This window comes from Coccomyxa subellipsoidea, assembly GCF_000258705.1.
Source record: "Coccomyxa subellipsoidea C-169, whole genome shotgun sequence".
Taxonomy (NCBI): Eukaryota; Viridiplantae; Chlorophyta; class Trebouxiophyceae; family Coccomyxaceae; genus Coccomyxa; species Coccomyxa subellipsoidea.
This window is the reverse complement of record NW_005178042.1, coordinates 3909505-3921972: the sequence shown is the minus strand read 5'-3', so window position 1 is coordinate 3921972 and position 12468 is coordinate 3909505. Positions and strand designations below refer to the sequence as shown.

General features: G+C 54.6%; 2 protein-coding genes across 2 annotated transcripts; one reads left to right on the top strand and one right to left on the bottom strand.

Moving 5' to 3' along the window:
* Positions 1–1634: 1634 nt before the first annotated feature.
* On the top strand, positions 1635–6354 carry COCSUDRAFT_55783 (hypothetical protein; the record flags this gene model as incomplete). The annotated part of the gene is made up of 11 exons (XM_005652288.1): positions 1635–1868; positions 2108–2464; positions 2881–3080; positions 3226–3271; positions 3358–3489; positions 3725–4056; positions 4491–4664; positions 5177–5374; positions 5646–5741; positions 6065–6191; positions 6328–6354. 11 exons carry the CDS (start codon positions 1635–1637, stop codon positions 6352–6354), a joined length of 1923 nt encoding a protein of 640 aa, XP_005652345.1.
* A 190-nt stretch (positions 6355–6544) lies between these two features.
* COCSUDRAFT_46000 (hypothetical protein) lies at positions 6545–11634 on the bottom strand (the record flags this gene model as incomplete). The annotated part of the gene is made up of 10 exons (XM_005652287.1): positions 6545–7237; positions 7417–7666; positions 8102–8577; positions 8824–9212; positions 9518–9642; positions 9840–9884; positions 10107–10187; positions 10466–10609; positions 11000–11188; positions 11509–11634. The coding sequence occupies 10 exons, from the start codon at positions 11632–11634 to the stop codon at positions 7104–7106; spliced, it is 1959 nt and encodes a 652-aa protein (XP_005652344.1). The 3' UTR covers positions 6545–7103.
* Positions 11635–12468: the final 834 nt, after the last annotated feature.

Genomic DNA, 12468 nt, shown 5'->3' with positions numbered 1-12468 from the left:
AAGGGCAAAATGCCAAGATTGGCAGATCTGCAGTTCAAATTGATCCCAGCTGTCGTTGCATTGTTAACTTTTCCAGTAGGCCACAACCGAGTGCGACGGGCTTACTTCTGTGCAGAGCTGCTTTGCACTGCAGTTGACTGCGGTGCGCGTTGGCACTGAGCTCTTCTTCAAGGTTTAAGCGCCTTGAGTGCCCAAGCAGTGACAACGGCCGCCTGACACTGACGTTGAGGAGCAGACTTGTGCCCAGGATCATCAGTCAGCATCATTGATTCCAGCAGACATCCTATCTCTCATAATTTGCAGGTGAGAGTCTCTACTTGCTTATCCCAAGATGTCCTCAGAGCTGTCAGTGGGGAATATGAAATAACAGTTGTGACACGCTGGGCACGCGATTACTTTGCTTGCAAATATTGCCGAATCCAATTGATATGAGGAGAGACTCCGGCCAAAGAATATGCTTCTTTGCCCCATAATGCATTTGACCGTTGCAAGGCATGGCGCCACGAGTGCTTCATTGCTTGCAGCCTTTTCGGGGTCGTGTATATTTGCTATGTGAGATTTTCTAAATGGTACTGTATCAATGACCCATTGCATCCCTGATGCACAAGTTGTAGAATATTTTTGATGGACTGGTTTCTCTGTGATCAGGGCAAAACAGAGGAATCCTGAATGTCAATGGAGATGTCTCGAGCGCCTTTTGGCGACTTGAGCAACGTAGCATCATACCATGCAAATCCTGCAACGCCCGCAATGTCAGAGGCAACGAGCCAAGGGGTCAGTCAGGCATCCAGTGGCAAGGCCAAGGCGCGTGAACTCGGCGAAAAGACCTTCTCAGACTTCAAGCAACGCCGCCTGCGCTTCAGGCAAGCTTCTTTTGACCATAGTGTGACCCAAATCATGTGTCCTCAGGTTTGCTGAATTTAAGCATGCTCGTTGATCTCCTACAATGCACTGCTGCCTCACAGCTCACATGCAATCTTGACAACAACCTTGATGTGCAGGCGCACAAGTGGTTTGTCGGCATCAACATCTGAGGCAACAACACCAGCGCAAAATCTAGTCAGTCCATCTCAGCCCAGCAGTGGCTCCCTGTGGAGCTCTGTCAAGCAGGCAGTCAAGTCCCATATGAATGGCAGCACGAAGAATCTGCCAAAGGTGCGCAGCTCTGCGCTGCTTCTCAGCCATACCATGTTTCCTACAGCTCTTCGTTGTGTGTATTGATGCAAACAGGCAGCTGCCCTCTTATCCATCGCTGCGTTTGTTTAGCTCCTTCTAAGTGGTCGAACAAATGTAAAGGCAATTCGACCTAGGCTCTCTGCGTGCAGGATTGCACACCTGTGGAGCGGGCAGACCACAATGCCGCCCTTAAGCACAGCCCTGCTGGCACGCAGCAGTCACACTCTTCTTTCACAGGCAAGTCGGAATGCACTCATGCCCTGAACGGCCTTCACCACTAACTCTTCAAGTCAAAGGAACATCCACTGTTCTATTGCAATTCTGAGTCTGAGAGGTCGGTGCCTGTCAAGCTTCAGAAGAATGGATCAAGGACCAGATCCACACACCCTCCGCCGAGAATGTGGCACACGCTGGCACAAAAGCCAATCGCAGTGAATTCTATAATTACTGTAGAGTTCATGGTGTTGGCAGGCGCCTTTGCGTTGCAGCCGCCGCACGCCGCGGAGACGAGCGCGGCAACTCCTGTTCTGGCGCAGAAGGCTGCGCCGCCAGATCAGGCAATGGAGGCTGCCGGCAGCCGCCGCGCATCCGACGCGAGCAGCGTCGCTAGCGTGTGCAGCTTGGCCCTCGCCTGCGCCCCGACGGGGGACTTTAAAAGCCGGCAGACGCCGCAGCACAACCTGCTTTTTGAAGTGCGCGTTGCTTGCTCGTGCCCTCCTTCTGAAATACAGCGTGCGCTTTTGTTGTGGTAAACTCAGCTCCCTGCTTGTTGATTTAGGGTGCTGCAGTGCCTGCCCTTTGATTATCGTTAGAAGATGCACCAAGACAGGGTGCGATTTGCTTTTGGGTGAAGGGATGCTTTCGCATCCTGCCTGCGCAGAAATAAAAAGGTGCATCATGCAAGTCTGAGAAATCGCACATTCCATGACAGGACCAGCAGAGCATGTCGATGGGAGGCATGGCAGGCGCGCTATCAAATCCACTGTATGACGACGCCATGCTGCGTCTGACACCCCGGCAGCACTTCTCAGCCCCCGCCGCAGAGCCTCCAGTCACCAAAACAGCAGTTGCGGCAGCGGCAGCTGCCGCGCAGCTGCCGGGAAAGGCGGCCGCAGCGCGCGCCGTGGTCCCGGCCCGGGCGGCTGCCGGGCAGCTGCCAAGGGTGGATGAGGCAGCGAGCGTGCTAACGGCGTATGCCCCCGGGGGGCTGAGCGTTTTGTACGAGAACCAGACAATGCGCGTGGAGCGCGTGGAATTGAAGGCTGAGCTTAAACTCATCTCAGCCCGGGTACGCTCGCTGACCGATTTTCAGAACATTTTATCAAACTGTCAGCACATCAGCGTGCTTGGCACAGTGCACTCTGTACTGCTGCCTCATGACAAGCATAAAACGCCTTGACCACACTGTTTCGTGAGAAAGCTGGCATGGTTACCTAATGGCCGATTTTCCTTGCTAATGAGGGTTTTCCAAAGAGCAGCTCCTTTGCGGCATGGCATACTTGTGATGATCCCTTTTTCACAGCGCTCTGACAGCAGTGTGAACGTGCTACATGTTCCAAAATGAATGGCCTCTGGTCATCAAGCGGGGCACCCTGTTACAGCATACCAGGCATGCCCAAGAGCAATTTTGTTGCTCGGGGCAAAGGGGGCACTACAGGTGTGACAATATTAAGAGATTGAACTGTGCTTCGAATTGGCGCGCAGCTAGCGGTGCTGGAGGCGCGCAGCAAGGCGTGGGGCCGCACGGTGCCGGCAGCCGCCAAGGGGCGTTCCCAGTCGGCACCGCGAGGGGCCCCCCGCCACCGACAGGCCCCCCAGCGCAGCGCCCCCGCCGCCGCCCAAGCCCAGGAGCAGGCAAGACACTCAAAACTCTGGTCCCTGACAGGACCGACCCTTAGCAGCAGGTCGAGCAGGCTTCTAATCCAGTGGACTGGCTGCACAATTTCACTCACTTGCACGGCGGCAGCGCCTGGCATCAAGAAGTGCCTGTACAGAGCACGACACCTTGCATCATGCACACATCTGCAACGATACACCTTTCATCTGCAGTCCTAGCCGTGCAATAATGATGGACCTGGCAGCTCTAGGCACTCCAGTGAGCGACCCCAGCCGATTGCCATTGCACCACTCTAAGTACCACGACATACAGGATTGAGTAAATGGCGCTTGCCTGCGCAACAGGGGACGAGCGCAAAGTCCTCTGCCGCTGCCCGCGCCGGCCGCAGCCTGCAGCGGAGTGGCAGTGTCGGCCCCAGGACAACCAGCACCGACTCCATGCGCGCGGCCGTGGGCCAATCTTTGTCCACTCCAAAGGTGCCAACCAAGTCTGCTCAGTATTCTGTGGCTGTGATCGGCGCGGAAGGACCTCATGCAAGGCCACCAACATGACGATGGCGTAACTCCTGAGCCTATGTGAACTCTGAGGGCGCCTCTCAATGTGAAGAATTTCAAATTGTCATCACGCATAAGACAAGCCTGATGGCTGAGTGCATGTTCCGGTGAAAAAATAATATTCTCACTGTATCTAAGAAGATGCGCTTGTCGGCAGGTGCCCGTCCGGGCAGCCCGCAGCGTTGCCCGTAGCCGCCCGGGCAGCCCGGCGCGCCCAGCCGTCCACCTGGCATTCGGCAGCCGCACCGTCAGCCGCGCCTCGAGCCCGACCCGGCCAGAAATTGCCAGAACAGGCGCAGCCAGCCGCGCTACGAGTCCAGTCAGGCCGGCATTTGCCAGAACAGGAGCTGCCTGCCGCGTTTCAAGTCCAGTCAGGCCTGCCGTAGCCAGAACAGGCACCGCCAGCCGCCGCTCGAGCCCGGCGCGCGCCGCGGCCGGCCGGCTGGCCGGCGCGGCCGCCGCCGTTCCCTTTGGCAGCCGCGTGTGCAGGTGCGCACACCTGCTCTCATATAAGTTGCAGTATCAGATACAATGCTACTGCACATCACAATGTTTCAGGTGATTGGGCCAGGAATGCTGCCACCTCAGCCGAGGCTGGGCCAGGCCGCAGCCTGGGGCCAGCAGAGCCGTGCCTGGAGATAGGACCATACCTGCAGCTTGCAAAAAAAACTATCATTGTCTTGTTCTCCGATTTTGCATTTTTATTTGTTGAGCAATGACCCTCAAAGCTCACCACCACCAAATACTGCTGAAATTCTCTCCAATTGTTTGTATGTCATGCTGGGCGCTGAGTTGAGAGTCAGAGGCAGGCATTGGATCAGCCCTAAGTTGGCTGGAAGCGATGTAGCATGACTGAGTGGAGTCACAGTACAATATCCTGAATAATGTAACGCTCTTCCGACATTTAAATGTGTGCACCGCAGCCCCGTTAAGGGGCCGGCCGCGCCGCGATTCGCGTTCGGTAGCCGCGCTGGCAGCCCGGCACGCTCAGCATCGGCCGCCAAATCCGCGTCTTCTTCCAAGGGCTCCGATGCAACCACCGCCTCAAGCATGCCCTACAGAAACGCCTTCATGGGCGGTCACGCCAGTGCGCGCAGGTGGCTTGGCCTGTCTCGCAACCCCTTTCCAATTCATTCTCACTTGTAGCGATGTCTTATTGTGTTTGGTAAAAAATGGTGACACAACCATCAAGTCGCACTACGCGCCACCGCCCGCAGGTGGCTCACCCTCTACTGCACATTGGTCTCAATGGTTTTCATTATACTTGTGCCTCTGCGGTACTGATGAGAACACTATTTGACACAAGATGTGTGACGTGTCATGTTGGACATGCGCAAGACAGACAGCATGCCTGCCGGCAACTCTGCAAGCAATTGAAGTGCCTGTGCTCTGAAAGCGGAACCTGCAGTAGGATTTTAAACTTTAATCACTACACGGTATTTTGAATATTGCTTTGAGCTCTCTGCAGGCGTACCTTGCCTCTTGGCAGAAAGCATGCAATAGAGAAAACAATTACAGTAGCATTATAGAAAAAAATTAAAAACAACAACGGTGATTGGCTGATGTTATAATAGTGGAAACAGTAACATCAGCTGCATTACCAAAACAGGCCGAGAGACGCGAGTCCGGGCAGCAGCCAGGGCAGCCGCACGGCAGCTTCCGCCTCAGAAGGCAATGCCGCGAGCCGGCCGCCGACGCACGCCGGGTCCGTAGACTCAAGCCTCGGCCCGCCGCCGCCGCGCCGGTCTGCGACCGCGTGCCCGTCCTCCGAGGAGCGCTGGGCAGGCCCCGGCGGGCGCCTGGGCAGGTGAGCACATTAGTATTTGCACCTCTAAACCCTAAATAATATGAAATATAAACCCTCCATTCTGTTGGTGGCTATTTCAGCAGTACATGACATGCGATGTCGAGTGTTTTGGAGGGGGGCAGGATCGATGGCTGTAAGAACTGCGGGTGCCTGATGTCTTACCCTGGCACAGCTATGCGAGGGTCATTCCTGGTCCATGCTTATGAAAGGCCAGATCACAAGCTTCTGGGGGATCCTTGTGAATCTTGGTGAGAGGAGCTGTGGTATGCAGGACTCCATTGCATGGTGTGGAGGCCAAGGCTTCAGCTGCCAAGACTCGCGCAGTCGCCTCTGTGCAGCACAACAAGGAGAATGCCGGAACCGCAGAGTGAGTCCCTCCTCTCAACAAACCGGACCTGTCTCATCAGCTTGGCTTCAGTGCTAGCAAGACTGCGGTGAGTCCGAAGCAATTTGCCAGGCTGAGATGCCTTCAGTCCCTTTGTGCTTCCTTGCCTATCTCCTCTCCTAGCCTGCTTTGAGTGAGCAGGTGTTTGATTTGTCATCTGCCTTGTTGCCTGCGTGTCTGCTTGACAGATTTCTATAGCGTCCGACGGTAGACTTCCTGCTCATCCTGCTCTGCCCAGATATTCGTTCATTCGTACATCATGATTGGGGCGTGAAAGGGTGTATTAAGTGAATGTAATATTCCAGGGGGACTGGGAAGATTTCGCGCGTGGCCCTAACCGCTGCCAAATTGGGCCTCACCCTGGACAATGCCTTCAAGCCCCGGCAGGCGCGCACTCTATTTTCACTCGCACACATAACAAACATGAATGTGGTCTCTTTTATGTGTCGGAGGACTGCTCAAAAGCCTTGAGTAAGAGATGCAATTACTGGAGTTGAAGCTCTGCAGGTTGATGGAAAGCAGCAGGAAAGTGGCCGGAGATTGCTGATTTGTGTTGTGCTCCCTGCAGGCGGCTGGGAATGTGTCCGAGGCTTAGGGGTCAACTCTGAACCTTTTTCTTCAGTGTTGCGCCCTACACATGAGGGGATTCTGGAGCTTCCATGGCCTTGACACACCCTTCTGCACAAGTCGCTCCCTCCTACCACTTGTTCCCACAGCCCATGGCACACCATGGGCTGACACTTGGGCAGATACGGTTGTTGTGTCCATTAGGAGCCTCTTTTGTTGGCGCTAGTGCAGTTTACACTGTGATCTGATGCATGTGCAGCCTCCATGGCTGTGTTGCGCATCAGTGCAATGTACTGGTGGAAGAGGTGCCCCTGCTGTTCCTTATAATTTATGACTGAAGGGACCCAGAGTGCTTCTGATACGGATTATATAGACTTGAATGATGGTAAAAATGGCCATGGCACCAATTGGGTTGCAACAGTCGACAACAAAGACACACAGCAACCAGTACAGAGACACCACATCAGAACCCAGAGAGAGATGTTTAATCTCACTGCGCTTTGTAAACATCCGTTGCTGCATCAAATATGTCATATGTCATTTGTAATGAAATCTGGCCACCACAAAGGGTGCACGTCAAATTGGGCTCAATTAGGTCAAAATTGTCGGGCATGGAATACGCATACACCCTGCTCTCATACAGAGGCACAAAGAGAAACTTCACCCTTCAACTTTTCGCTATTCGAATTGAAAAAATCTGGTTTGGCGCCAGGGGTACGCGGCACCATCACTTTCATAATGACATGAAGAAGCTGTCAAAAAGCTCTTACTGATGCATTACTTTCCGGCGGCTGAAGTACCCAGGCTAATTTGTGGGTCCAATATCCTTCCTACTTCTGCGTTGATGGCAGGCGCGTTTGCATCGCTGCCAGTCAGATTGACGGCTGCAGGGTCCAGAGTCAGGGACATAGCTGCACATACAAAGATATTTGTGTCAGAAGATGCTTGCCAAATGGTCCATGTCCCTAAATCTGCCATTCAAAGTGAACATAATGTTTCCCATACGCAAGCAGCAGCAGCCCTCTCAGCCAGTCAGGACAGATGGAGGATATTGCCCAAGGGCAACAGAAGCAAGGTAGGAAGAGCTTACATGGTTGTGAGGGGCCTTGAGCTGAGGCACTGCTCCGCGTTACCGCCACGGGCTGCTGCGAAGCTGCCGCCTGCGGCGGTTGCACCGGCGACGCCGCGGGCGGCTGCTCTGCCGGAGCCACCGCGCCGCCGGCAGGATACCCTCCGGCGGCCGCCGGCGCGGCCGCAGGCGGAGCTGAGACCTCCGGCGCAGCGGCCGGCGCCGGCTGCGGAGCTGCCTGGAAGCTGCCGGCTGCTGCCGCTGCCGCCGGCTGGACAGACGGTACCACGGCGGGAGCTGCAACGGGGACGGCAACCGGCGCTGTGACTGGAGCCTCAGTTGGCGCTAACACAGGGGCCATAGTGGGTGCCACAGTGGGCGCCACAACTGGAGCAACAGTTGGCGTCGCAACTGGTGCAACTGTGGGAGCTACCACCGGCACCACAGTGGGCGCCACAACTGGAGCAACAGTAGGCGCCGCAACTGGTGCAACTGTGGGAGCTACCACCGGCGCCACAGTCGGCGCTGCAGCTGGAGCAAATCTTGAGGCTGTCACAGGTACAGGTGCAATCACAGGTGCCACCACTGGGGCAACTGCTGGGGCTGTCACCGGCGCCACAGTCGGCGCCACTGTCGGTGCTACCAGGGGCGCCACAGTGGGTGCCACAGTTGGCGCAACAACTGGAGCAACAGTTGGCGCTCTCACTGGCGCCACCGTTGCCGGCAGGCTGTAGGAGGCAACAGCCTGCTGCTGAGGAGCCTGCACCGGCGGGGCCGCCGCTGCGACTGCCGGTTTCACGAAGAGCGGCAGCTGCCTGTTCTGGCTCGCTGCAGGGCTGCCGGCCTGATCTGGCGCCACGCCAGCTGGCGCAGGAACGACCGCCTGATTTGGCGCGGGGGTGGGTGCCAAAATAGGCGCCGGGGTGGGCGCCAAAACTGGCGCCGGCACCGGCGGCTCATCCGAGGCCGGGTAGGTCGTCGGGACGGCGGATATACCCTTTGAGGGCGCCACAATTGGCGCAACCACTGGTACAGCGGTGGGTGGCTGTGCTGGTGGGGTGGCCACCACTGTAGGTACTATTACGGGCACTGCTGCCGGCGGCTGCACTGGTGCGTTTACCAGCACTGTTGCCGCCACCGGTGTGGCTGTTTGCCTCTGTAGAGGGGCCTGCGCTGGCACACCTGCGGCAGCAGACCAATCCAGCACGTCAACAAGAGCTGGACGCGACTTCCAAGTAAACACAGAAAGCCAAAGCCATCGGATCATCAGGCTGAGCAAGCTATTTCCGCTCTTAGAGCACAGGACACGCGCAATAAGACCAAGGTCAGATCACGCAAATGAGCACCCTGATGTGGTCTATCTGTGGGGTCCATGCAACAGAAGGGGAAATTTCAGACAGAAGGGGACACAGAAAAAGAGAGCCTGACCTGCGACTGGTGCAGAAGCCACCGCAGTGTCTCCCGGCGGCCGGTTCAGCGCGTTTGGCGGCACCGGCCGGAACGGCAGAAACGGATTGTCCCGGGCCGCCTGCTGGCTCGCATTTACCGCCGCAGCGCCCGGCGGCACATTCGCAGCAGATGCACTACTGTTTAACAGGGCCGCTGCGCCAATCACTGGTGCTGAGGGGTTGATCACGGCGGGTGCTGTGGCATTGGCTGCGGTCGGTTGAAGCAGTGGCAGCGGCGGCGCTGCGCGGGGTGGATTAATAACCGGGGAGGGGCTGGCCAGGGCGGATGCCAGGGGCGGCAGGGGGGAGCCGGCCGGCAGCTGCACGCCGGTGTCGTATGTGCCTGTCTTGGCGGCCGGGATGGCGTTCCTACAAGCAGAAAAGTCGATCATGTCAATATCACATGAAGCGGCATGCTGATCTCAGTGTGCCATGTCACATTAATATTTCCGTGTATGGGAGCAAACACATGGTGCATGGCATTCAATAATATAAGAAACGTCTGATAAACAGGATACATTACACCAGGTGACCTGTCACTCTCAGCTGTGCTAAAGAGGGCACTTCCCTTCCAGCACGCCTGTGACTTCCCACTGGTAGACAGCACGACCTTGAAAAGTTAGCACACTGTACGTGAGCTGTGTTGTTTGTGCTAGGTTTGGAGGAGGTGACACCTGGCGATGATTTGCGGGCTTCCATCTCGAGGGGTGAGGCGCAGGCTGTAAGGCGCCTGGCCTGCTGAGCTGGTCTGCAGCTGCGTTCCCCAGTCGCCATTTGGCGTCACCCAATTGCTCTGCCCCTGCATGCATCAGTTGGGGACACTGATCTCAATCGCGTGAACACATGTCATTGCGTTTGGTTGATACGCCGTATGTCATTTGCCTGAGCATCGTAATTTAGCACCAGTTGTATCAGAACCAGGAAGAGTCACAGTAAACTGTTTTTCTCAGATTCACCACCACTAGGACGTGAGCGGGAATGTCTGAGAGGACTTACATTTCCCTGGATCTCCACATTGGAGAAACCTGACTCTCCCGCAACCTGCACAGCAATGGCCATGTCACAAGGGCTGCAAGTCTCATGCATGCCTCGCCATACATGCATTTGGTATTTCATCCTGCGGAGCGGTATATTGTGCAATGGCATGGCATTGCAAATCTCATGGTCACGGCTGGGCTGCCACCTCTACTGGGGGTGCAGAACGGCTACTCCTCTGTCAAGACCAAGGCATAGAAAAAGCAGTACGTGAGCGTGGGGTTGTACCTGAAGCAAGACAAAGCGGATGTATGAGCCGCTTGCGTCCAGCACCTTTGCCTGAATGTTGCCCGGGGGCCTGCAGGGAACCTGCACAACAACGTGCAAGATCTTCCAAATTCTGTTTGCACATGTGAAGCTTCTTCTACAGTAAAATTCTAGAGATGCTTCAGCCCAAAGAATGTCCAAATCAAGCTGCACAGAAAACCAAACAACCCACAAATGATATTTTAGTCAAAGGAGGTTTCAGAATTCTGTTCAATCATAATAACTCAGGCCACCACACTGCAAAATACATCTCAGTGAGCTGCAAAAGAGAACCGGCCTTTTTCTCAAAGGGATGAAAAAGGCAAGAGAGCAGTCAGCACCTGTCTCCAGACAACGTCGACAGATCCACTGACACTGCTGATGTGGCGTTCAAAGGCCAGAGCATTGATGTTGATCTGCTGAGGCTTGCAGTCCTTGCAATCATCAGTCACTAATACTGTCAAGCTCCCGTCACCGGTGCACGCCTGCAATGAGCTCATCAAATGTCAATTTAATAATACAAGGTCTATCAGGGAAAACTGGCATCCTGATGAGTCATGCACAGCTTTGACATGCCTGCCGACGACAGCAATTGCCCTGCATGCAGAAAAACTGGTGCGAAAGATATCTAAAGTGCACATTTCACTGTGATTGCAAAGCGCCTTGAGCGCGTTTCGGAAGGACTCATGCACAAGTATGACACTCGTGCAAACACAATGCACCGAAACAACTACTATTCAAATGATGCATTGGGAATCTCATGGGGTTCCGCACGTCTTTGACATGCCCTTATCCAAGTACCATCCATGCTGATAACCGCTCGGATCTTGCCCGGGAAAAGGCTTTGATAGCAATAAGAAGAGGCTTGCTCTCACCGTGCTGTTGCAGGCTACCTCGATGCAGGCGCCACAGCCGCGTTTCTGAGGCTGACCCCTCGTCGCAATTGGGTTGCTCTGGCTGATGGCGGCAACCTGCCAGTTGGGCCACTCCGTTTTGGAGAACTCCCCATAGCCGCAGGCTCCATCCAACAACCCATACACGGGCTTGTTTGGGTCTCCTCCGTCCTGTGACCAAAAGCATGGCTTCATGCACAATTGTAGGATTAATCAGATTAGTGTTCTCAAGTATTTTACCAGTATTCCTAAGCACCCTTAGCGGATGCACAGGCCAAAGACTGTCTGGCTCTCAGCATGGCAAGATCACTTCCTCAGTTGCAGTGACAATCGTCTGAGGCACTTCCAAAGGAAGAGAATAGAGGCCTGGGCAAGAGCGCTCAAGGTGCATTTTAGCTCTTGTCATCTACGCACCCATTCTGGACAAGAAAGCTCAAGATGAGGAATCTTCTGTGGCATTGGGATGATGCCGGATTTTGTTAGTGACTTACCCGCTTGCCACCATACTGCGTGGCAAAGCCGGACACTATATCGCCGCTGGCTGGTGCTGCAAAAGCTAAGCCTCCCAAGCTACTGATGACCACCGCTATATACAGAGTAGCGGCCAATATATTCATCCGCCAGGGCAGCTTTGATATTTGAGTCATAAAACGGGTCTCAATCAGTCCACTGTGCTTGTCTCCTGCGCAGCAGATCTGCTCCTTCAGCAGTTTTACAATCCACATGAGATCACGATTTGTCAAACGGATGCATCGTTCTGCGCCACAGGTGGTCATGCATACTCAAAGACGCCCCTTTTTTCAAGCTCCTGCGGTAAATTCTTTGCCGCATCCTTTGAAAAAGGGCAGTATGCAAATGCGCGTCAGATCCAGATGATGATAAAATGATGTACACGACCTTGTAAGTGCTGGGCGAACGTTGCTTTCCCAAGTGACATGTCCGACAATCCAGGTCAAGTGTGCGTGTGAAAACAAGTGGTTGAATGCACAAAGAATTGTGGGTGATCTATGTGAATGTTCCCATCAATATCAACAATGGTATATAAGATCGCACCGCAGCATCGCTTTGACAGGATATTTGCCTTCAGGTGTTCCGAGCTAGTCTGCGCGGTGATCTCTCCAGGGTAAGGCCAGACACAAGGAGGCAGAATAGGAAATGAATTTAGAAATTCGTGAAATACAACTTCGTGGTGGTAGAAATTAACGTCAGATCTCGTATATCAAGTCACAGCCTCTATTTTTGGCAGCTGCGGGGTCCGGTACACTGCTGCATCACACGTGGAGGCAAGATGACTCGAATCACCTCAATCACAGCATAGTCACAGATGGCCGCCCGTTGATACTTTCAAAATATCAAGTCTTTTTGCCTAGCCTGGAGATCACAGGGAATTTTATGACGGCCAGGCATGCCTTAAGCGCATATATATGGTCGACGTCATGCATGCCATGCTG